This window comes from Abrus precatorius, unplaced genomic scaffold, assembly GCF_003935025.1.
Source record: "Abrus precatorius isolate BTA unplaced genomic scaffold, Abrus_2018 Scaffold7, whole genome shotgun sequence".
In the NCBI taxonomy this organism is placed as follows: Eukaryota; Viridiplantae; Streptophyta; class Magnoliopsida; order Fabales; family Fabaceae; genus Abrus; species Abrus precatorius.
The window spans coordinates 9501923-9528557 of record NW_020874417.1 but is presented as its reverse complement, the minus strand read 5'-3'; the positions used below and the strand labels follow the sequence as shown (position 1 = coordinate 9528557).

General features: G+C 32.6%; 1 protein-coding gene across 3 annotated transcripts; it reads right to left on the bottom strand.

The window, feature by feature from the left end:
• Nucleotides 1-7452: 7452 nt before the first annotated feature.
• On the bottom strand, nt 7453-13433 carry LOC113872378 (nuclear intron maturase 3, mitochondrial). 3 transcript variants are annotated; one of them, XM_027509888.1, is made up of 3 exons: nt 11163-13433; nt 9868-10081; nt 7453-9784 (listed from the first exon to the last, which is right to left on the bottom strand). In XM_027509888.1, exons 1-2 carry the CDS (start codon nt 13383-13385, stop codon nt 9902-9904), a joined length of 2403 nt encoding a protein of 800 aa, XP_027365689.1. In that variant the 5' UTR covers nt 13386-13433; the 3' UTR covers nt 7453-9784; nt 9868-9901. The 3 variants fall into 3 exon arrangements, with proteins under 3 accessions (XP_027365689.1, XP_027365690.1, XP_027365691.1); XM_027509889.1 differs by lacking the exon at nt 7453-9784 and having other exon boundaries at nt 10031-10497; XM_027509890.1 differs by lacking the exons at nt 7453-9784; nt 9868-10081 and having other exon boundaries at nt 10857-11501; nt 11742-13433.
• Nucleotides 13434-26635: the final 13202 nt, after the last annotated feature.

Here is a 26635-nt window from a genome sequence, read left to right as displayed (position 1 = left end):
TTTAAATAATATATCATATGTTAACATAAAGTACTGTAATAAAATATTTTTAGTTTTTTTATAAATAAATAATTCATCAATATTATTAAAAATCAATTATATATTATAGATAATCAAATTTGTAACTTATACATTAAATGAATATATTCTCTTGCAATAATGAAGTTCTCTGTTAATATAAATCTCATAATAAATAAAATTATAAAAAGGTTTAATAATTAGTGCATCTAGAAATGAATCCTTATTTCTTATGAATCGTAAGTTCCATTTTTTAATCATGAATTGATTCGTATCTTTAAAAATCAATAATTTAAAACATAAAAAATTATAAATATAAGAGCGTTTAACATAAAGAAACATCTATGTATTAATATTTTGAAGTAAATAGTATATAATTACTAAGGTGACATATACTTGTAAGCAAATTAAGATTCAGATTATAACACTCAGTCAAATTACCCAAAAAAAAGTGACTGCTCAAATTCAACATGTAGGCTTTAAAAATAATAAACAAAAAATGACAACAAGTCACTGTAGCAAAAGTTTGAATGGATAATGAATAATCATTCATCATCCCCAATATTTATGTCATTTAATTCATGCTCTTCATCTTCCATAATAAAAAATTCTTTCTTTTCCACCCCATATCTAATAATGCCTTTAATTTCATCATCATCTTTCATTAGATTTTTCCTTCTTATTTGGTCTGACATTTAACTTTCTTGGACCTATAAAACCAAAATAATGGAACAAGCATGACAATATATATTTGAGTATTTAACTTTTTAGTATTTTTTATTCAAGTTCTAATTCTGAATCTGCACAAATACCTCTCTTTCTTTTCTTTCTTGGAGCCCCCTCATCAAAAGTAAAACACTCATGTATATCCATCCATGAATCATCATTTGGTAAGCATGAATCCTCTTTTTCAATAATCCATTCATCATCTAATTCAATATCGAATAAGCATATGGGATCATAAGTTTCTCTCCTCTCTTCTCTACACTTTTGTCTTATCTCTAATTGTAGGTTATATTTAATAAAAACAAGAACATTTAGTCTTTGTTGTTCCAAGTAATTTCTTCTTTTAGTATGCACTTGATCAAATGTACTCCAATTCATTTCACATGCTGTTCTCATGGCTACCTTTTGCAACTCTTTATCCTCTCCAACAAAAGAACTATCAAAATTCAAAACAAAATAGGTATAAACAATTAGCAAAGTATGTCATGTTACTTATTGGTTTATAATCATTTGTAAAGTTAGTAAAGTATGAAGATTGAAGAGTTACTGGGTTACTTCTTATCTCTAGTGTCTATTGCTATATTTATTCCAAACAATCCTTTGGCTGACTTAAACTTCTCAAGTTGTTGATAAATTAAAAATCTTATCTTTTCATCTGAAGCCATTCTTTCAATGGTTTCATATAAACCATACCAAACCTCACTATCTAGATTAAAGCTTGTTTCATAATGGAACTTAATCAAATAATAAAAAAGAGTCCGGATGAATAGGCAACTATATGAAATTTAAGATATTAAGAATATCTACTTATTTAGGATTAAGATAATATGCAGCTGCATGGAGAGGTCTATGTATTTGTAAATTCCATCTAGTATCAATAATCTTCCACACTTTCTTATACCTTGAATCTTTCTTTTGAAAATTTTCAGCAATTTTCTCTTTGCCTCTATCGATTGTTTCATAAATATATGGCATGCCTGGTTTTGAATCACCATCTACAAGTCTAAGTACTTTAACAAGTGGAATTACACAATTTAGACAATATTTGATGAATTTCCAAAATTTATCATCACTCAACACTATACTTATCACTTACTTAGCCTCAATTCTATTAGTAGAAGAACTAGAAGCAAACTCTTTTGAAGCAAACATAGATCTAAGACTATTCTTTTGTTGCATAATGTAATTTAATGTGAGATAAGTAGTTACGAACCTTGTCACGGTTGGTCTAGCTAACTCCCTTTCCTTGGAATGCTTTCTGTACAAATTAAGGACCCATGTATGCCTATGGATGTAAATTGTGATTTTCCTTGCATTTATAATGGTAGCATAGAAAATTGGAAGCTCTCCAATATCTTCTAGAACTAAATCAAGGTAATAAGCTGCACAAGGTGATCAAAATAATTTAGTTCTCTTCTTTTCTAGCATTTTTCTTGTTGCCATAAGATTAGAAGCATCATTTGTTACAACTTGCACTATATTTTCTATCCCAATTTCATCTACCATATTGTCCAATAATTCAAACATTTGCTTGGCATCCTTAATTACATCACTAGTATCAATAAATTTTAGAAAAACAATCCCACTAGGACTATTAACAAGAAAATTAGTGAGTAATCTTTCTTGCCCATCTGTCCAACCATCACACATCATAGTGCAACCTCATTTCTCCCATTCACTTTTGTATTTCTCCAAATTTTGATAGATACTATCAACTGTCTTTTTCAAAAAAGAGATTTTCACTTTATGATAAATAGGAGATTTTAAACCCTTGCCAGATTCTCCAACAACTTTCACCATTTGAATAAAATGGGGCTTCTAACCAAATTATATGATAAGGGATTAGCATAAATGCATTTGCAAATTTCTTGAATGACAACATCTCTATCTTTGAACATTGTATTCATTGTAATTTGTTTCAAAGTTTTAGATGTCCCTCCATTTTCTTTATTGACAAAAGAATCCATACTTCCCTTTTGATGACCACTTACATTTTGGTCTCAGCTTCTTCAAAAAACTCTAAGCTATTTTCACTTTTTTTTTTCTTTTCTTTCTCTTCCAATAGTTTGAGAATATCTCCTTTACCTCATTTGCAACACTTGTTACAAAGCACTTACATTTGCCCTTGTTCTACTAATAGCCTGTGTGGAGAGACATTGTCACAATGTTTCCATGTGATATCACTTTTTTTTGTTTTTTTTTTGTAAGACCCATTTGCCTCCAAACAGCAAACAACAAGTAAAAAAAAGAGGAGAAGCCAAATAAAAAAAATAAGAATTATGGCATAGGGAGGGAGACCACCAAAAATATTGAATAGGGAGTGAGAAGTTGAGAAAAGAATCACAATAATGATAATAATGCAATAGAAAATAGCATGAATATTGTACTTGGAGAAAAGGAAAGCGCGAGAATGAGAAGGGAATGAGAAAGCAATGTTTTCTTTTAATATTAAATAATGGGTCGAGTAGAAGTAATCTGAGGTACAAATTAATATTTTTGTAAAAAAAAAATTTTAAAAAGATTTTTTTGGATTTTTACTAAATCGAATTGTATCGACTTGACCTACTTCTTGTGTGATCCGATATACACTTGAATTATGTGCTGTCCAACAAAATCACATTTCAACATTGATTCATTCGATTCGTGTGATTCGCAAGGCAATTCTGGAGTCAAAACGATACTTCTCTTAATTTGTATCGCTACGGCATGAATTTGTATCAAATCAGTAGACTTGTATCGCGTTTCATGCGATACTAACTACCGTGGTAATAGCTACTTTTCATTAAAAAAAAATAACAAATAAAATATTAATTAAATTTAAAATTATATAAAATTGATTTGCGTTGAGAGAACTTTCAATGAAATAAATGTGAGTATTAAGAGATAGCAAGTGTCAAACTTAAATTATTGTATACGTACATATTAGGATATTTGTTATTTTAAAGAAAGTCTAGTATCACAAAGGAACATTAGTCATGGCTTAAACTACATGTCAACTTGTATGGGTAAAATAACGTAGAAAAGAAATAAACTTTTGCAAAATTGGACTACGAGGGAGGTTTATGATAATTAGAAAGCTCTACTGTAAACTAAACACCATTGTTAAAATTATGATTAGAACTTAGTGTTAGACAATTTTATGCTTTTCCTACTACCTTTTATGTTGGGTCTGGGTAGCACCTCTATGTTGTGGGACCATTGTTGAATCGTTGATCATGGTCATGGCATTGAAGTGGTATTACCATTTTGAACAATTTCCATCTTGTCCACCCAATTGCTGTAATTTGATACAACTTATTTTTAAAAACTAAAAACTATTTTTTGAAAAGGAAATCAAAGATACTCGTCTTGTGCAACTCTTTTTAGCATTAATATCTTGATTTTGTTCCTAATCTCTCATGCCTCGCCTTGTCTTTAAACATAACACATGATGAACCTTTTCGTCTTTTGCATCTTGTGTTTCTACTTTAAGCCTCTGGCTTTTTCTTTAACTACTGAACAAATAGGGGACCAAGCTTTTCGTTTCCCTCTTGTGCATCTATGTGCCTTCTATGTGCTTCTACCTTCATCACTGCTCTATGACTCTGGGCACGCATTATGTTTTCATTTTAGGTTAAGCGATAAGAAATGTCTTTAAGTGTTGTTGGTAATTATTAGGAATGCACCTGGATTGACTACTAACATGGGGTAGAATCATGGTGTTTTTATTCAAGGGAATGCAAGAAAAACTCGTATGCAAATACTGTGAGAGGGTGATAGCAAGAGGGGTTTACAAAGTGTAGCATCACTGGGAAGGAACTCAAAAAGGATGTGGAGCCTGCAGAGAAATATTGAATGATGTGAAGAAGGAAACGTGGAATACTGTTACTTCATTGCAATAAAAGGTTCTAAAATAAAGTTAAGAAGTGATTGTGAACCCTATAATCTTTTCAAGAAGAGAGGGGTGAGCTATCAAGCAACCATCAATACCATTTTCAAGTAATCTTTGAGGGAAGAACTGTGTTTAGAAGTTCCTTCCTTTTTTTTTTTTATAACCTTTTAATGTTGCAAATAACGATAAGTTTAAGATGTATGAGTTTATTACAAGGCATGGTACAGGATTCAGGCCTATGTTCTACCATAAAATCTCGGTGAAATATCTAAAGCAAAAAGTTAATTTGTCTAAGAAAAATTTGGAGGGACATAAAGCTTTTTGGAAGCAATCTAGATGCACAGTTATGATGAATGAGTGGACTGATAAGGAGGACTGTATTAAATATTTTGGTAAATAGTCCTTTGAGTCCTTCAAAAGTCTATAAATGCTTCTAACATCTCTCAAACAACTGACAGGATTTTCAAAATGATGGATGTTGAAGAGGTTGGCAAAGAGAATGCCATCCAAATTGTCACGCATAATGCAACAAATAACAAGATTATTGTAGATGTGTTAATGAAGAAAAGGAAGAAGTTATATTGCATATATTTAATGCTTAAGGATTTTGAGAAGAAACTACCACTCCATAAGAAAACAATTGCAAGTGATAAAAGGATTACTACCTACATCTATTTTAAGACAACTATTATTTCATTTTTGCATAACTTTACCAAGAGAACAGATTTAATAAGACTCGTGGCTACTCATTTGTGGTAATTTGTTACTTGACTTTGGGTTGGTTGAATGGAAATACGAGAAAGTCGATAATGATCTTTGCTTAGAAGAAATAAAATTTAAGTCAATTTCTAAAAAGTGAGGATGGGAAGTTAATATAAATTTTGTTATAGATAAGGGATTTTGGACAAAATTTTTGAATAGGTTGAAGGTACTTATTCCTTAATCAAGTGTTGCATTTGATAGATTCTGATTTGAAACTAGCTAGGCATGGGTTTCATCCATAAAGAAATGGATCAAGCCAAAGAAACGAGGATTCAAAGTGTCTTTAACGGTGTAAAGAACAAATAGTTATTTTCTTCTATTATTTTTAATTTTTTACTCTTAGTTCATAAACTATTTTTTTAACCTCTAGTTACAAACCTATAAGATATCATTGATTGATGAAAGATGGGACAATCAACATCAACCTTAATCCCATGATGCACTTCCTAATTTTAAAGATATTTAGGGAATTTGACATGCATTTCTTTCGATTGCAAATGTAATTGGATTTTTTTTTGAGATAGAATTTTTTTTTAATTTTTAAAAATAATTATATTTTATTCTTATAAAGAAATATTTAATTATTTAAGTCCATACCAAAAAAGGAATCATTCAAAGTATAAGATTATAAATGATGTAATATTCGTGATAACTATCTCAAGATTGTCAAAGAATAAACTTTTTATAAAAAAATTTAATTGACATTGAGGATCTCTCTTTTGATGAGAAATGCATTTATTTGAATATTCCTAGTGAAGATGATTTGGTTGAAGTAGAAAGAAAATGGTGGACCTAGACATTGGTACTGGTGCTCCTATGGATGATTTGGAAGTGTTTAATTGTGACGAAGATGAAGAACTTGATAATGCTATTAATGAAGATGAAGATTATATGAAAGACGACTATTATGACTGTGGCTTGGACAACTTACTACTAGATTAAAGCAAAAACAACATGCAATTGTCAAACTAGATTCACTAGATAACACTATATTTATTGTGACTTAAATGACTTTATTGCTAACTTATGAATTTTTATTTAATGTTCAGTTAAATGTTGTCATTTACATGTTATTGTAGATATCTATTTTATTTTATACATATGTATATGTTTAGGTCTAATTTTACATTTTGGTAAGATATTGTGATCCCTTCTATGATCCTGTGATTTGCTATCTTTTACCCTCTTTCCCATCCTAAGTAAAATCTCAATTTCTCTAACATTGTTAAACACAAAGATTGATTGTCAATTTATCCGTGAAAAGAACAGCTATGACGATGTTATCAACTCCTTTGTTATTTCAAATCTTTAGTTGACCAATTTAATCACCAAGGCATTTCAAGGACAAATAACATCTTATATTTGCAATTGATTTGGTTATTTTGAGACATGCGCTAGCTTAAGGGGAAGCATTGGAAACATAAATTATTTATCTAGTACTGACCAAATAACCTAGATACAATATAACCTAGGGAACATGATGGAAACTAGATCAACAAATAAATGAAAAAGAATATATTATTGTTAAAGAATCTTGATCACGATCTAGTTTCAATGTAGTGCAACATCAAGAATAGGAAAAATATGTAGAAAGAATATTGATTCCTTAGGTATTTCAGAGATCTCGACCTTCCTTAGTCCTTATTACACTTCTAAACTCTTAGATGTCCCTTCTTTAGTTTAAATGCACGTGAAATTATCAAACTCTCAACTCAATGCCTTTGAAGTAATGGATTTTCAATGAAAACAAATTTCCACGCCAACCACTCTCCTTAGCCCACGGGAATACATACACAAACAGCACAGAGAGATGGGAAAATGAGCAGGCTATTTTAGAATAGTAGCCTAATTCTTATCTAAAACAATAAGAGGGGAAAAAAGAACCATTGTTGCTTATTCAAAAATTAAACATAAAACATAGGGGTACAATGTAGATTCCCAACCAGATCCTCTGGGGATAATATTCTCCCAGTTGATTGCAGTGCACAGCTAACATGATTCTGTATAATACACAGCACAAAATCCAGCAATGTGGCCTAAGATCATTGTAAAATATAATAAGAAATTCAATATACCAATAATTTCCTTCATGCATATATATACATCATCGCCAACTAAAAGGAAAGATTATGAAAACATAACCCTGTTCGACTGCACTTATTTTGCATCACAAACAACAAAGCAAAAGTGAACCATAAATGAAGTATTTCCATGAATATAAATATGGCAAGTGTAACAGAAGAGGATAGAAAACAAAAAAGCAGAGAGTTTCTCACATAAAGTCTTATGCTTGACACTGAGATATGCAGCTAGAGGTTGTGTATGTCAAACAGTGCAGTACTGAAATGAGAAAACAAGTGTTTCCAAGATTTTGCAATCCAGCTCCCTGAGAATTATGAATAGCATCCTTTTCTTTAATCAAGCCTGTATATAATAAATTCCAAACCATGACATTCCAGAGCCTTTACCAGGAATATTTGTAGGTTACATGCATGCTTATTACATTTGATGATTACATGACTTACAGGTCTTGGGACAGCGAATCCAGAAAAACGATTCCAAATTCCATAGAATGCAGTGGCCACAATTGAAGCAACGTGTTGGTTTGGTGTTACAGCCACTGTCATCATGCCATACAGGTGAAGTATAGAAATACATGAAGAATAGATACCAAAAGAATTTGGATGCATATTCCATTCAAATCCTCTCATTGCATAAACTATGAGGCCATATGTTATACAACTTGAGCAAGAATATATGGTAGATCTATTACAACCTAAGAATAGATACTATAAACCTGACATAGAAATTAAATACTAAATGATGCTACTAAAAGTTATAATAATAATAAACTATGCAATTGCATAAGGAATGGCTGAATACATTCCACCTGCTCATTCTATATAACAGATTGTTCTTTCAATGGCCACCACTGGCTGCACAGAAGAGGTATTCTGGGTCCCAAGGAAGAGAATGGCATTGTACATGGAACCAATGGAGTTCCTTGAAACCAGGAACAGGCTTGCTCAATTCAGCTACAAGTTATATTTTGTTTTTCATTCAACACATTTAAAATTTATCACTAAACACACATTAATTTCTTATACAAAGTTTTCAATTCAGTTCACTTAAAATGGGGTTCAAAATAATCTGCTACGTGTGCCTTCCAATTATAGAATTCAGATTAATCTGTGTTAGTGCATGAAACCTTTTTGCTCGGATAATCATTGGGTTAAACAACGTAGTAGTGTCCACTTCCAACTTAAAGATAATATAGGTGATTGAGCCCACACTTAGAAGGATGATTTAACCATAAAAAAGCATATCTTATCTTTGTGCCTCTATAACTTTACTCGGAACCAGTCACTGACTTAGCAATTTGATAAGCTTAGAAGCAACTGTCTTATGATTCGTAATGGCAGTGAAAAATTTTCTAAATTAAAAATAAATAACTGATTTATATACAGTTATCATTTGTCAAATACATTCTAAATTAAAAATAAGTAACAGGCGTAGAGACCAATATATATAAAATAATCATTTATATATGTAGATCTCCCAAGTCCCAAGACAGCTTGATTTGCAGCTAGATCAATAAAACATTAATATAAAACATAATATGTTTACAACAGATCAGCAGCCATTCAACATAAAAGGCTAGCTTTAGCCAAAAAGGACGAAAAGAAAAGTCTCGTCCACACATGAAGGAAGAAAATGAACCACTGTTACTTAAATCTTACTAATATCCATCCACATCATGAAGTATAGATACCCATTAATGCATAAAAGACAAAAATCAAGGAACATAGAACTTACTAAGCAAACAGCCTAAAAAAGCATTAAATAAAACATTGGCAACCGAGTTTATTGCTTTCCCCAACTTACAATTTCTACATTAGCATACATTTAATCAAATTAGTTAGTCTATGCCAACTTAAAGAAGCATGGGCTTATGTAAAATTTGGCATAAATTTTTGTATATCTTTGAAGCTAATCTAAAATTGAGGTTAAAAAAAGTAATACCTTATCCTCGTGACAAGTGAGTGCAAAGCCATCTGAAGTGGGACGTAATTTCATGGAAACTTGACATCAGTTATAAAGCATGTAATTGTGTCTATGCCTGTCTGATGCAGGATCGGATTTCTACAGTATTTTGTTTGTCCTTGACAACAAGATTCTGAAATTCTATGTGATAATTATACAATTGCTTAAACATATGTTTAGGAGTTAGAGCTCAGGAGGAAAGCTTACTTGATTAACTGTACAATGCAAATGGATGGTGGAAGATTGTTCACAATGAACACCGACTATGTCAGCCCCTGCCTTGATAAAATCTGGCACCCTTTGTTCAAGTTCTACAATCATGAAAACATGTCATTTTCATTGCCATTATATTTTGACCAACAACTGCATCAAATAAACATCATCAAATGTAGATCAAAAGGCAACAAGATGCCAATTTCAGGAAAAACAAACAATGATTTACTTACATGAAACAGAGGTAGGAGGTAGCGTTACACCCAATCAACTTTGTGCAGGTAACATTACACCCAAGTTTGCTGCTGAAGTATCACTGACCAAGTCCAAAAGGAGAAAACTACACAAAGTGCTACACAGCCTACACCCAATCAGATTAATCACCATGTTGAGAGGATCCATTTCACTCAAGTTCGTAGTGTATAATAGAGGAAGAAAATCACCAACCTGGAAGAATAAATTAAATGGAATTGTTCTATGTGAAGTGCACTTCACCAATAGCCAGAAGTTTTAGTCATCGTGCACCCAGCCACAACAAACTCAAAGTGCAATGCAAAGTAGGTAGGATTCATCGTCTCTAATTGTTCCTTAGATTTGTGTTTGTTTTAGGGTCAGGACCCGTGGATTGTCCCAAGGCTGACCCAGTATGTTATGGGGTAATCAATTTAGGGCAGGACTGGATTTTTTAAACTAGCACTAGATTAGGGATAAATGAATTGATTCAGGGCTAGGTAGGATTAGCCCTTGGGCTAAAGGCCTTATTGACGGCTCTACTAACAGAGACTGAAAGGTAGGTTCAAGTCATGGAATCAAACTTTTGCAAGCCCTTTTCTTCTTTTTCTCAAGAAGCTAATACCACTGGGCTATATCACATTGCAGATAAAAATTAACATTTTATGCAATCCTATCAGTCTCCTTCCCCTCCTAATAGAAGAATATACATCTGAGAAAAATGTTGTTATTTTTGTGGATTAGAATTAAATAATTCTGGATATTTTTGTTGAGTAGAATTAGCACAAGCAAAGGTTTTATCAGATGATAAAGAGAGCATAAATTTTCAAAGTCAAGAGCAATGAGGAACTGTGGGAGAGGGGATGGAAGAACTAGTAGTATTTTAGCACTAGTTAACAACTCATTGTGGGTGAGCATCCGCACAGACTTACAAAGAAGTTATGAATGAACAATCTATAGTTTTAAAAAAAAACAGGTCCACTACATGGCAAGGCAGAAATACAATTAGAATGCAGTCTATTTCTTTTTTTCATTTATTCATTTAGCCTCATGGTTCAGTCTGCTTAAGAATTGGGACTATACCTAATTAAAAATTAGAACATGTGGATACAATAACTAAACTAACACAGCACTTGATCATATAGCAAAAACAGGTCAGCAATTAATTTGGAGACCGTCTTGCTGTATTCAGCTAGCAATGAAAGAAATGAGTTAGCAGCAACATTCAGTCCACATCCACACAACAAGAAAAGTCTATGTCTTGAAGAGTGATTCTTCCCATGTACAAATCACTTACATGATCAGTACAGAGAGGGAGGCACTTCCGGTTCAGGCATTCATGAATTGCACCCATCCCTTGCACCCATTTTTCTTTCTCCAGTGGGTTCACATTCAAACTGTTTTGCAGCAAATGGACTCGATAAAAAACTGTAGTTGTCTTGTCACAGAAATGGGCAATGCAAGGTGATGGAGGCTCATTGGATGCCAACCTTACTATAGCCAAAGATAAAGCCCCATCTACAGGTTTTGGATCAGAAAGATTTCTATCTCCCATCATCTTAACCTCTCTTTCTGTAGGAAAATGCACTTCATGATTTCCATTCACATCATAAACTTTCAAATCTTTAGTGAAGTGCTTTATCACTTCACGCTTAGTGGATTCATGCTTCTCTGCTAGTGTCAAAATACAAGAGAACCTCACATGATAAGTTACAATAGTTTTGACTGTCTTAAAGTTGTGGCAACAGCAGAAAAAATCAAGCCACCTTCTTGCTATGCCAGCATACCACTTGATGATATCGGCATCCTCAAGAGCAACAAGGAATTCAATTGGTCTTGGACGACCCATATGATTTGTAAACCCAACCAACTTCACAGCTTTTCTTATGAGAATTAGTGGTGCTTCAACCTTCAGACAGAGCCTTGTCAAATCCTCAACTGTTCCCCTAGCATACTTTTCTTCCTCCTCTTCCTTTATTCTTCTTTCTTCTTCCTCTATTGCTTTTCTAGCTTTTACAGGATTCAAATGTTTATCTACCTGCTCTTGGAACTTATCGTAGGCATCGACAAGGTCAGGGGGTAATTGATTTCGAATGTGTCTCAACTGAAGAAAATCACCAGCTGATAGACTTCGATGCCATTCTTGACACTCATCTACGTTCCCCAAGAATTCTTGCACCACTTCATCAGCCCAAGATCTAAAAATTTCTCGGACCTCATTTTCAATACTATAGTCAAATTTAAACCCTTCACCTTGTTTGATCTTTTTATAAACATGACCAAATATCTTCAACCCCAATTTCCTTCTGTTCCTTGCTCTAGCATTTCTCAATTCCAGAGCCCTAACTTCCTTCTGCCTGAGGTACTTCTTCCGCGCCCTAATTGCTTTCTCCGACATTGGCGGGCGCAAAACCGAAGGCGGAACAACCTGCAATTCCATCCCAAGAAACTCAATCTTCTCCGACGCCGCACTATGAATCGCGGTGCTCACCTTATCAACACGCAAACCCAAACCAAGTTCCAAGCCTTTCACAACCCCCGTCCTCAACTCCATCGCCAACATCTTCGACCCCGACGTCACAACAAGTATCTCATCCAAGTACCTCACAGCATACAGCTTCACTGGCTTGTAAAACACATCAGAATCCAAACCTGAAGCAATCAGGTTCGGATCCAACCCTCGATTCTCTCGATTCTTCCGAAGCCGCATCTCTTGAATCTCTTTATCAAACCCATCAAAGTACACATTCAACAAAATCGAGCACAACCCACATTCCTGAGGAAACCCTCTTCCTAGACAATCCCCACCCAATTCAATCACCAAAGCCTTACATTCAAACAACCTCTTTATCAAATCAATCAAAACGACATCGTTCACTTTCTGTTCAACAAAAGAACACAACTTCTCCACGTGAAAATGTTCAAACTTGTGACGCTTGAACCTCACGGTGAACCACCAACTAGGATTTTCAACTGAGCTTTTTAAGTACCTTATTGCAGTGTGCCTTCCCATTCCAACGCGCCCACCGTAGCAAAACGTCACGAAGCGTTCGTCGTACACGATTTCCAGAACCATCCTAATGGCCTCAACCACCACCTTCAGCTTCAAATTGGGGAGAACCAACGACGAACCGTTTTTGGTCGAGGGTGTTAGTGTGACGCAGCACGCGGCCAAGTCGAAGCGGTTCTCGCGAAGCTCTTGGGCCAAGGCCTCGAGGCTGAACCGGTCCGGGACCGAACCGAGGGGGGAGGGAGCGGCGAGATTGTGGCAAGCGGTGAAGAGGACCGGGGGTGAAGCGACGACGTTTTGGACGAGATTGATGAAGTTGCCATGGGTGTAATGGTTGAGAACAAGGTTTTTGAGCTGGGATTTAGTGAGGGGTTGTATGGGTTCGTGGGTCGAAAGAGAGAGTTGAAGTGGAAGTGTTGAGTGAAGTTTGAGAGAAGAGTGGCGAGAGAGGGTGAATACGCGCGAGTTGGAGGTGATGGTTCGTTTTATGAGCAACGATGCTATGACCATGGACGACAAAGAAAGGGGAGTTCTTTTTTAGCTTTTGTTTTGGAGTGTGAGGGACATTGAGAGATGAGAATGAGTGTTGATTTTAAATGTTCCCGTGTTTGAACCTTGCTTCTTATACTTTAGGTCTCAATAGCTCACTCATGCGCTATTAAGGAGGAACAACAGGTTATGGATTTTATAGGTCACAAGCGATTTGGGTGAGTTTAAACAGATTTGGCTCATGACAAAAGAAAAAAAACAAAAAACAGATTGGGCTGAAATGTAAATTGGACATTTCTTTTGCACAAATTATCAAGATTTATTTTGCAGAAGTTTTATTCGTAAGTGTGTATCCAACGACTCTACACTATCATTTTTAGTAGTTACATCACATTTTTCTTAAATGAGTTTATTATAAATCAATTTTCGTAAACAAAGTAACATCACATTTTTCTTAAATTGTGAAAATGTTAGTTTAAAAATTACTTTTTAATTAAACTATATACCGTGACAATATTTGTACGTCCTCATTAATATTCACATATAGGTCATCAATTTTGTAACACATCACCTTCTGTTGATTATTTGCTAACTTCTAATATAAATAAATTTGATAAGAGTATTCTAATTTGAAGTATGTTGTGTTGATATTATCATTGAAATATGTTTGTGAAATTTTTTATTTTATTATTTAAACATTTGTCTACTCATTTTTAGTTTAATTTTTTATTGTAAAAATTTATGTAAACTTACAATGTAGACACTGCTAATATCTTCTAAGATTATTTATCAAATGGAAAATTTTGTAAAATTATTTTTTAAAAAATTAAAATCATGGGATAATACATAACAGTGTAAAAGTATAGTCAAAATTAATATTGTAAAATAACAAAAAAAATATTGAATCTAGATTTGTCTGAGAATTATGAGAGAGAAATATTTATAAAAAGAATTTTAACCAATAAAATATTGTGATTTGCATAGAAAGTGACAAGTTGCCTTGTGATATAGCATAATGTCATGTAAAAGGTAATATGTCATAGCGTTAAAAAAGTAAAAAATGATTTTACTTGCATTCAAAATTTTATCTTTGGTTTAACTTTTAATTATGAGTGTAACATTCTTAATTTTTACTATTTCTTTTATATAATAAATTATAAATATTTAAAAGAAATAAAATTAATTTATAAGATAAAACGAGTAGTTTGAAAATGTAATGACATGAAACTTTTTTGAAAATGAATTCTTTCATGATACTTTGCAAAACATTAGAAATATATTTTTTACAATTTAAAAATTAAACATAAAAATAATAGGATTGATGAAGTTAATTGCTGAATATTACAAATATAGTTCAAATTATTATTTATAATAATTCTTATCAAACCTTTTAAATGTTTAAATTTATCATACATTATTTACATACCAAAAATTAATTTCTAACTAAGACTTAATTAAAATTTTTACAACCTTATTACAATTTAAAGCTACAGAGCAGATTCTTCCTTGCAACACCACTGAGAATATAATCCTAGAGCGGACCATCCTTCATTTCAAATTCTTGAAAAAGTAGTTATAAGAGTGAGTAATCTCATCCTCAATAATTCATTGATTTAAGCATTATCTAAAATTTACACATGAGACATAAATTTGTGTCAATATAATAAGTAAGGCTAGTTTCAGTACTAAATTAATAAAATCATAACAACAACTTCTTTATTTACACTTTAAAGCATACGATACATATAATATAATATCAAGTCATACATTACATTCACTGATATTTCTGTAGGTTAACAGATCATCCATCACTTCCTAATTACTTTTACTTCATCCATTTTCATATCGAGCAGTATGTCATAATGAGTGCATTATAATCATATTAATTAATACATTACAATACATGTATTATAATTACACCCGTTGATGTATTACAATACCTGTATTATAATTGCACTACTTAATCTGTTATGATTCACCTATTACAAACACACATCTCACAAATTCATATTTATTGGCTCTAAGATGCCTTGAGGTCTTACATAATATATGTATAGATAGCTGCTGGTTAGCCGTAATAACATGGATATAACATGTGTTTTTCCAGCCCCCTTTTAGAAAAGATATAGTCAGGAGTGTCTTGTCAGGAGATGAGTGTGTGACCTATGAATGCTTTTTCCTTTTATCAAATCATTGTACACTTTCTTACAATTAGCATTTACCACCTTCATTTCTCTAAGATTTCCTAAATTTTCTCTGGACTCTATATCCTTAGTGTATCTCTATAACCATCTATACCGTGTCTCAGCATTTTTCATGACACTTACTTTCTCAATATTTCATATAACATTCAAATATCCAACAATTTTCATTCTAATTCATTTTCTCAACAATTCAGTATTTCTACCTGATACATATCTTATCATCATTTGAGCATTTCATATTCTACACAATTTATCATCATTTTCTTTTTCACTTGATAATATAAACAACTTTAATTTAACATGCACACTTATTCACATTAGCTCTTTATTCATAAATTATGAGTAATTACATTTTACCATTCAAAACAATCAAATATTTTTCATAATGACATGAATTCACCAATCTCCACATTTATCAATTATCAAATACAAACTCACACTCATCACAATACACAGTTCCAATATTAAAAATTAATTCACCTATCTCACATCATCCACATTAATGAAGTGTGCCAAAGATCTGTCACTCTCAATCTCAACTAGTCATATCGTTTAACACACATTAAGCTAAACTACAAAGAAACTATCAGAGATCACACTCTCGATCTTTTTATAAAATCTTCTATCCTAAGTTTAACACCTTTGATCCTTTATTGTTAAAAGTCATAATACAACAATAATTATACATACATATTAACATCAGGATAAAAAATTCTCTTAAAAACTTGTTTCACTCATAATTTTTGTTACAAAATCCCATCTAGGTGTTTTAAAAAATAGATCATCAGACTTTCATGCTCTAAAAATCTCAGTTTATAAAGGCTTTACTATTCAGCATAAAGTATTGATTTTTTTAACCAAGCACATAATAAGAGTTAGGGTTCGGGATCTACTACCTTTACCTTAAAACAAGTCCCTAAGATCAAATCCTTCTTGAGGTCCAAAGTAAAGGTATAACACTTTCAATGGAAGATTTTGTCCAAAATATAGAGATCTCCCTAAATATTACAAGGTAAACACCTATTGAAAAAGAAAAAACCGAAGAAAAGGGATAAAGCTGGAGATCTAAGCTCCAAGAAACTTGCTTAGTTTCGAATGGAATAGATGTTTGAGCTCACATCTGGAAGAGAGTCAAAGTTCAGGAGAGCTTCTCTTGAGAGGAGATGGAGAGAGAATAGAGAGAAACGAAGAGAAAAGACTGTCTATTGAGAAATGAATGTTTTTAGAGTTGAGGTTCTTTAAATATCTCTCTAAACTCGCACGTTCTCGCTTGAACAAGCTCTATCCTCGCCTAGGCATATATTGTGATTTTTAACCAATAGAATATTGTGATTTGCATAAAAAATGATAAGTTGTCTTGTAATATAGTATGATGTCATGTAAAAGGTAAATATATTGTAGCATTAAAAAACTGAAAAATGATTGTACTTGCATTCAAAATTTCACCCCTAATTCAACTTTTAATGATGAGATCTTAACCTTTGGATGAAAGTTTGAAGTTTTATTGAATCTCTACCTTTCCACACTACTAAAATCTCTACTACTTTCTCCCTACTATCTTTTTAATTTTTCTCTCTTATCCTGCTTAAATCATCTTCATCTTCTACTCATACTTACTTTACTACACATAAAAAAAAGTTTCTCATCCAAGAATCATTATACTAATGAGATTGTGAACGGGTGAGTGAGTGGAGAAAGAATAAGTGAAAAGTCTTCATTTTATCTTTTGATGGTAAAAACATGTGTTCTGATTTGTTGATATGCTTATACGGTGATACATGATTTAAAGTGAAACTTTGCGTTATTTTTGTTTTGGGAAAATAAGTATTTTATTTTATATATTTATGATAAATGTTGCTACAATATTATTTAGGGATGCCATGAGTGATTCTCTATTATTTTTTATGAAATATGTTGCTATATGTAATGATGACATGCTAAAGGTAGCTCCTTATATGTAAAAATTTGAAAAATAGGTTACTTGATGATGGTTTTGGCCATGAGCTAAGCTATGAGTAAATGTGTAGATGAAAGTGATGGTTATGACATGATACAATGGTGACTATACAATAAAAATTTGTGTTAGAAAAATCATGAATTATGAACCATAAAAACTTAAAATCATGAAACAGACACTTCTTTATTTAGAAAAAAATCACGTAATGCTTGAAAAAATCTAAAATGTTGAGTTTTTGAAATTTGATATTCCTTAAATGAGAAATTTTTGGACAACAAACGTTAAAAATGAAAGAATTAGCATAAAAAAATTCACATGTAAGATCAAAATTTGCGGAATCCCGTTTTAGAATTCTACTAAATCTTAACTTAGCAAAGTTGGGCACTTAAAATTAAAACAAATGAAAAATTATTAACAAAATGACTTTGACAATTTAAACCCTTACATCACTCGCCAAAATTTGTCAAGTTTCTTAAGAATAACCACGTATACACAAATGTTAAAAAATACAAAAAATTGAATTATAGAGCTAACTACCAATAATTCGCTTAAAAGACTTCATTGAAATAAAGAATAAGTGTCATAAAATTTTAAGTTAGCAAAGAAAAGACTAAAATCACTTATTGAACTAAATGTTAAATAGTGAATGAATGGGGAAAACACTTAGAGACTCAACTTAACCAAATTGAAGTTCTAAGTACACAAATGGTTCTAAAGGCTTGATTGTACTTAAAATACTTCTAAGAAAATTGCTAGACTTACTTAGCTTTTTGTTGGCATGATGTGAGTAATTAATTTCTAGTAAATGAAGTTTAGAATAATTTAGAAACACTATATAGCAAAACATATTTAATGATTATGACACTTCATAAAACACTTACAACAATGTGGCAAGGTTCATTAATTTAAGTTAATAAGACTTAGAAGTCAAGATGCTTAAAAAATTAAGTTTATTAAAACTAAGACAACTAACCTTTAAAAAAATTGATACTTAAAATTTAGATGTATGAAAATCATCAAGACTTAGATGAATTTTATATAGCTACTTGATAAGTTTGTTAAGTGTTTTAGTTTCAATGAAAACATTAAATAGAACTTAAGGCATCATATACGAGAAAATAATAAATTTATGAATGAATTACATAAATAAATAAGACATTGAGCATAGAAAGAGATTTCTCTTGAAGAACAAAATGTCTTTCTTCTTTGGTAAAAAAATAAATATTTTTGTTATTCTACATTTTTAACAAAACATGTATTTTTTTTTTCATTAAAACAAATTTAGAAAAATAATTTATCAACTTTTAAACAAAGAAGCATTAAAATGAGAACTAATTTGTGGGACAAATAAATGTGAAGTCCTTAAGGAGTAAAAATAGAGCACTAAATTTTAGAGTTTAACTATAAGACAAAATGACATATAATAAGCTATGAATCAATAGTTATGTTGGTTGAGGGTTAGTGGACAATTTACGTTGATGAAATTCTTATTAAAAAAAGTAGTCTTTGCATCTAAATATAGTATGGTATTTTCATATAATAGAAGTTCACAAAATGCAATAAAAATAAAAAAAAATGAAAATACCACCTAAGAAACTTCTAGAATTAAAAAAAAAAAAAAACAGGATTAGAGGGATTTATGATTCAAAACATCTAATTAAACACTACTAGAAAAGTTGTAATACAGACAGATTTACAGACGAATTTGTGGTTTTTTATTTTTTTTGTAATTTCTGAAAAATCTGTCTGTATTACAGACAGATAAAAATCCGTTAGTAATATCCGTCTGTAGTTTTCCCGCCATTTGGCGTGAAAAAATATAGACAGGAATTACAGATGAATTTTTTCGTCTGTAATTTGAAAATGAAAGGGAAATTTAGAGCGGGAGTTACAGATGAACTTTTTCGTCTGTAAATGGAATTAATGAATTTACAGACAAAAAAATCTGTCTATAACTGGACCTTTAAAACACACCATTTCATTAAACCATTTACAGATAAATTTTCCCGTCTGTAATGTCTAAAACCCATAAAATCGCGCCTCCCCCTTCCCCTTCCTCATTTTTCATAAATCTTTCTTTCTCTCTCGCCTCTCTCTCTCTAGGAGCTCAGTTTTTTGGCCTTTGTGAGTGATTGAAGCATCTGTTTGAAAGATAATTTGTATCATTGTGTTCCTGGTATAACTACTCTAACTTTTAATCAGTTTAGTTTTTTTTTTTTGATGTATTTTAGAGACTTAAAATTTCTAAGATATAGTTGTAGGATTGGAGATTGTATGACTGGGGGGAAGGGCTTAGAGGTCCTTCTCCGAACTTGATTATTGTGTGCTGTGGGATTATTTGTGTTTGTGGAGTTTATAGAATATGCATGTTGTGGAGTTACAAGAGGATGTGCTCTAGAACGGTTTAGGATTGTAATGTGTATGTTTTTTTATGCATTGATTAATAGATTGTTATATAATATATAGATTATGCGTAAAGAAAATTTAAATTTTTGTATTAAGTACGTGTAAACAAATGTAAGGAAATATTAACATATTAGGAAAGATTCTGCCAATTTTTTTTTCTAAATGTAAGGAAATATTAATATTAATATAAAAAAATGAAACAATTTTTTTTACGTTTCAGAAACAAATTACAGACAGATTTTTTCATCTGTAATTTATAGACAGATTTTCATCTATAATTACAAATAAATTTTTCTGTCTGTAAATTACAGAAAGATTTTTCTGTCTGTAAATTACAGATAGATTTTTAAATTCGTCTGTATTTATTTATTGACGTTTATATTACAGACGGACTGGAGCCATCTATAAATCTGTCTGTAATACTAAAATTTGTCTGTAATAATGAAAAAATTCGTCTATAAATCAGTCTATATTTTCAGATTTTCTAGTAGTGTGAAGTGAGGACACTTTGACTTGTAGATGCTTGGAGTTTAGGGTTTAAAATTTAAATGTTCATAATAATAAAAGTATAGATAAGATTATTTTGCAACCACAACCAGTTTTATCAAGGTTAGGAAGATAATCTCCATTAAGACCAAGAAATTCCCAAAACAAATAAAAATAATACCACAATCATAATAAGCGTGAACACCCATTACCAAATATTTTTACAAATGAGTATTTAGGATTTTTTTTGAATTTTCTATTGTCAAGTGTGAAGTACATGGTTATATAAAAATAAGTCTATACTGTAATTTATTATAAATAAGAATGTTATATAGTTTTAGCAAAAACTAATTTTGTACTTATTATATTGTAATGATAGGATCCCTATAAGCGTTATACGCCTACATTATTGGTAAAAATATACCAATTCATTCATAAAATCTATTTTATATACCTTTATTCTCTAATCACTACAAAACTCACTTTTTATTTGTTTTATTTTTGAATCTCTTGTTTAACTAGTGATATTGAGACAAGTGTGAAATATAGGGAAAATGTATTTCAAGGTACCTAGACACAAGTGGTTTCAAGTCATTTATTTGGGATAACAAATCATTTTGTCACTATTTATGATATTTTAACCTATTTTTTTATTAGAATTGTTATTTTACCTCTTCAACTATTTAAGTTTCTCTTTCTTTTATCATAAGAAGTTGTAACAATATAATTTCATTAAAATATGTCAAATTATGAAGAAATGTTATTAAAATGAATAAAGAATAGGTAGATTTTGAATTTGAAAACAAAAAATCATATAATTTTAAAGGCCATGTCATATCTTTTTTTAGAGATCAAAATATATATTTTTGGATTCTACATTATATAAATAGTCTTACTCTCTTTGGTAAAACCATATTTAACACTACACACTAAACACTTAACATCATACTTATCTTCCTCTCTACACACAAAAAGCCTAAACTTTCCATTCTAATGTCCTTTCCTTCTCTTGTTCTCTAACTTAGAGTTGTACTTTCATAAAGACAAATTAGTCACAGGAGATTTTCTATCCTTATTATTTTGCTTGTGAATGTTTTGTGTAACTACCTTTACTTTCATCTTTATGACTATGTGTAACTAAATACCTTTTGTTATCGAGTTGAGGTAGATTATTGTGATGTAACTTTTGTCAGGCTTATAATTTATTATTGAGTAATTTGTAATGTTTTGTACTTGTTAAATGTTAATTGAAAGATTATTTAGTATTATAACATATTTAGATGGAGTTAGAAATTATTTTTTAAAAAAAGTGAACAATAAAGTCAATATGAACAGTATCTCTGGCTTGACAGTAAATCTGGCATGAACAGTAAGTCAGTGTGAATAGCAAATCCGGCGTGAACAGTAAAGTCAATGTGAACAGTACCAACATTTTTTTTTCAAAATTTTGTCTATAAATAGGGGGTCTTGGATGAAATTTTCATTCTTTTACACTTCTTAAAGGTTCTAGAGAGACCCAAGACCATATATCGCCGTTTTCTCTCATACTAAACCCTTCTAAACTTATATTTCTCACCAGATCTGAGATTCTACGTCTGTTCTGAAGGATTTGAAGTAAGTTTCTATAAGTTGAAAGTTAGATTTACTGTTTGTTTCTCTTCTTTTTCTCTTTCTTATATATAGTTGATGATATCTTAGGAGAAACTTTGTTGTAGAGCTAAATTTTTTATGGATCTTGCTGTAAAACAATAATATTTAGTAGATTTGGTGTGAATCATTATTGTAAGGTAAGGGAAGCTTACTTTAACTATTAAACAATGTTTGGAATGATTTGGTATGCTATTACAAGAAGTTTTGAGATAATTTTGTCAAATCTCTTGGATAAAAGTTATTTTCTATGTTGTAACTGATGTTAATTGATTTAAAATACTGAGATTTGACTGAAATATTATGAATTATTTTAGCTGAGCTGAGCTATTGAGAATATGATTTTGTCTGTGCTGCATCATACTGAGATATATGTCTTATATCATTCTAGATCCGAGTTACACATTTAGGTGGGTAGACATGTAACGATAGAGCATGCTGAGCTGTGCTATCTAGATCCACATACCAGAATGGATCACTCTCAAATTGGCTCGGTTCCTTCTAGAATACTTAGGTTGTGAAACCAGTTGGAAACTATTTTCATGCTGTGCATTAGATGGACTGGTAATGCATGTGACTGTTGTTGAGTAATATTTTGCTCTATATATGATTTTTCTTTTATAAGCTCACCCTTGCATTTCTGTCTATGTTGTTGTATGCATGTGTACTGCGATGATTGTACAGTGGTACATGAGCAGATGTAGCAGGTGTTGCATCTACTTTACAAGCTAAGGGGCTAGTGGAGAAGTGTTAGAAGGCTGGAGTTGAGTAATTTTGCATTAAAGTCTTTTTTCTTATATTTTGAGATCTAATATAGGAGTTAGGTAGTATAATTTTTGTGTATTTTGAGTATTATGAACTAAATGTAATATTATGTTGTTCTATTAGATATTTGTTGTAATGAACTTCATTTATTTTGAATCAAAAGTAAATTTTATACTTATATTCTCCATTATTTATCTATCTTAAATAAGTAAGTGGTATAAAAATAATGTTCTCGATCTTTTATAAAAAGGGAGTCTGACAACTTTTTTTAACCTCAATTTGATTTTATGCAATTGATATTATTTATTTGCATCTTTGTTGTTATTTTATTCTTGAATTGATCACTCAAGGATTAATCTTAGTTAGTCAATTGATAGGTGATCGTACCATTAATAGGTTAACGAAACCAAAAAGTAATTTGAATTTAGGAGTTAACAGGATCAATTTATTAGGAGAGCTTCTAATCAGTTAATTGAATTTAACAAATTTAATCTTTCTTAATACTCTTATTTATTTGTTGTTGTTTATGATTATTAAGGTAACATATAGATAAGAAGATTGTTATGCAATGGATAGTGATAATAACTGATTAGATAATCGATAATTATTTTAACACAATTGAATGAACTTTATGCATATTAAAATAACTTTGTGATTTCTTCACTTTTTGTTTGTTTTTCAATTTCAAACTATGTTTCAATCTTAACATTCACAACTCGTGAAATTTCTTAACACATGAGAAATGATAATATTAAGTGCTTGCAATATACTTTTTATGGGAATAATGAAAAGATCTAAAACACCCCCTTTTAGGTTATTTATGGGGTTCTCATGGAAACTAACCGCGTGTTTAGGTCGAGATCTGTGTGGGAAACACTCCCATGGTCAACTTTGAGCGTGGGTCTTCAATTCGAGGTAAGGGAGGGACTTTACCCTACTCTTTTATGTGTAATTTGCTGTTATTCTATGGAATGTTATGATGTTGCTGAGTTAGAAGATAGGAAATTATTGAGATATGTGATGTGAATTATGTACTGGATGTTGTGAATGGGTATAGGCACTCGTGCCATATAATTGAATGAATGTTGTGTGAAAATATGGGCCCGAGAGTCGTGTAATATGAATGAAAATAGGCTAGGGGCCGTGTGTCTTGGATGAATTGTTGGTTATGTACCGTATACTGAAATATGTGTGACTGGGGCATGTAACGCCGTTGTAATGTGCTGTGAATGGTTCAGCGATACACTGGAGGTGTGGGAGATGAAGACAGTAGAAATATCTTGGGAAAGAGGGAGTGGTGGTGACACCGACTATGGAACGGGTGCACCACGGGCCACACACTCTCTTCCTGACTAGACCTCTAAATATTACCTTTGCTGAGCGACCCGTGACTGTCCACGTGGTATCCGTGAGGCGGGAGTAACCGGCGACCATTCATGGTGTAAATCTGTGATCACAGTGTCAATGCGAGTGTGGCTGGCGTGCGTATGAATGGGTTCATGATTTGTGCTTGTGTATGTGATAATGTTGCTTGTGCCTGTATTTGTTTAATGTATTAGAAATGTGTTGGAGGTGAGACTCTATGCTTAATTGTATGTTTTGGTAGTGTAGAGTACTCACCCTTACATTCATTTTTCAGGTAATCAAGACGATCAGCACCAGACTCAGTGAAAGGGGTAGATGAAACTGCTATAGGACTAGAATTTTAATTTGAAAATAATGTATTTGAATGGGTTCTGTAGTAGTGATTTGATAGAAATTGTAACCCCTTTCCTTATTTTAAAATATTTGATGAAACCAAGGGTGAGAACCTTAATTGAAATGAAATTTATTTTTATTCTGAATTTGTGAAATTATGATTTATTGAAATTAAACATAAGGTGTTACAATTTTGGTATTAGAGCAGTTCATCCAAACCAGACTGGAGTATCGGGCTGAAGCATCCAAGATAAGTGTTGATTGTTTTGTTTGTCTGAATTATAAATGTATTATTGATTTGATGTGCTAGACTGTGACTATTAAATTGTGTAGCTTAGAATATGTCTGGTAGAGATAGAGGTAGAGGAGCTAGATGTACCAATGACCTCATGGAACGCATGGCTTAGATTCTAGAAGCCATGGTGCACAATCAAGGCGGAGAGCCGGTTGAATATTGAGGGTTATCTGTCTTCACTAGGCATGATCCTCCAAAGTTTGGAGGGGGATTCAATCCCGAAGGAGCCCAAAGGTGGGTGGCTGATGTGGAGAAGATCTTCAATGCTATGGGATGCCGTGAGGAGAACAAGGTTGCCTATGCCACTTACTTGCTGTGTGGGGAGGTTGAGGATTAGTGGAGGTTTGCTGGTCAGACCCTGCCACGAGAGGATGGCTACATCCAGTGTGAGACATTCAAGACCATCTTCCTAGGGAATTACTTTCCCTGGGACCTGAGGAAGCAGAAGGCTAGGGAATTCCTTGAGCTGAAGCAAGGAAGCATGACCGTGGGGGAGTATGCAGCTAAGTTTCAAGAGTTGATGAAATACTGACCTCACTATCAGCATGGTAATGGAGAGGAGGATCTATGTGCTTAGTTTAAGCATGGATTGAGGCTAGACATCTAGGCTGCAGTCAGTGTGTGTCAACTGACAGACTTGCCCACTCTGGTGAGCAAGAGCAGAATATTTGAAGCCAACTCAAGAGGGAAGACAGTGGATACTAGGGGACCTGGCCCTGTAAGGCAAGATAAAAGACCTTCTAGGTTCTCAAGGGGACTGACTGTATTCAGGTTCGAACAACTCTCAGTCTCGAGAGAGTTCATCTCAAGAGAGGAGTAGTGGAAGTGGTTCAGGATCGAGTTCTTTCAGAGGGCCGCTCAAGTGCTTCAGGTGTGGAGGGCCACACATGGTGAAAGATTGCACATAGCCGAGGATAACTTGCAACAACTGTGGAAAGTCGGGGCACATTGCCAATGAGTGTTGGATCGTTAAGAGAAGTGGTAGTGTAAGTGCAGCTCAGAGGCCGGAATCAAGAGGAAGTACAGGGGCCAAGTACGGGACAGAAATCGAGCATCACCGGGAGAGTCTTTGCTATAAGGGGGGCAGAGGCTTCACAATCAGAGGAGCTGATCTGAGGTAAATGCATTATTAAAGGTAGATTGCTTGATATGCTATTTGATTCGGGTGCTACGCACTCTTTTATATCTGTGGACTGTGTGAAGAGTCTGAATTTGTGTGTGACGGAATTGCCATATAATGTTGTGGTGACTACCCCTACGAGTAAGTCGGTTGTGACATCATGGTTGTGTCTGGGGTGTGCAATGATGGTACACGGTAGGAAGTTTGAGGTGGACTTAATTTGTTTACCTCTTTCTCAATTGGATGTAATCATGGGAATAGATTGGCTTACTGCCAACCATATGTTGCTGGACTGTAGGGAGAAGACTTTGATTTTCGGTGCGACAATGGCAGAGGTTCCAAGGCTTATGAGCCAGGGAGCGTGGGAGAACACGGTAAACACTAAGGCTTTCATGGTTATGTTCTCAATGGAAATTGAAAGTGTGGTGGACCCGGAGTATATTTCGGTGGTGAAGGATTTCTTGGAGGTTTTTCCCGAAGATTTTTCTGAGCTACCACCTGAGAGGGAAATAGAGTTTGCTATTGACCTCATTCCGGGAACAAGTCCGATTTCTGTGGCACCTTAGAGGATGTTGCCAGTGGAGTTGGCAGAGGTCAAGAAGTAAGTAGAAGACCTATTGTAGAAACGATTTGTAAGATCGAGTGTGTCACCGTGGGGAGCACCAGTGTTCTTGGTGAAGAAGAATGATGGAA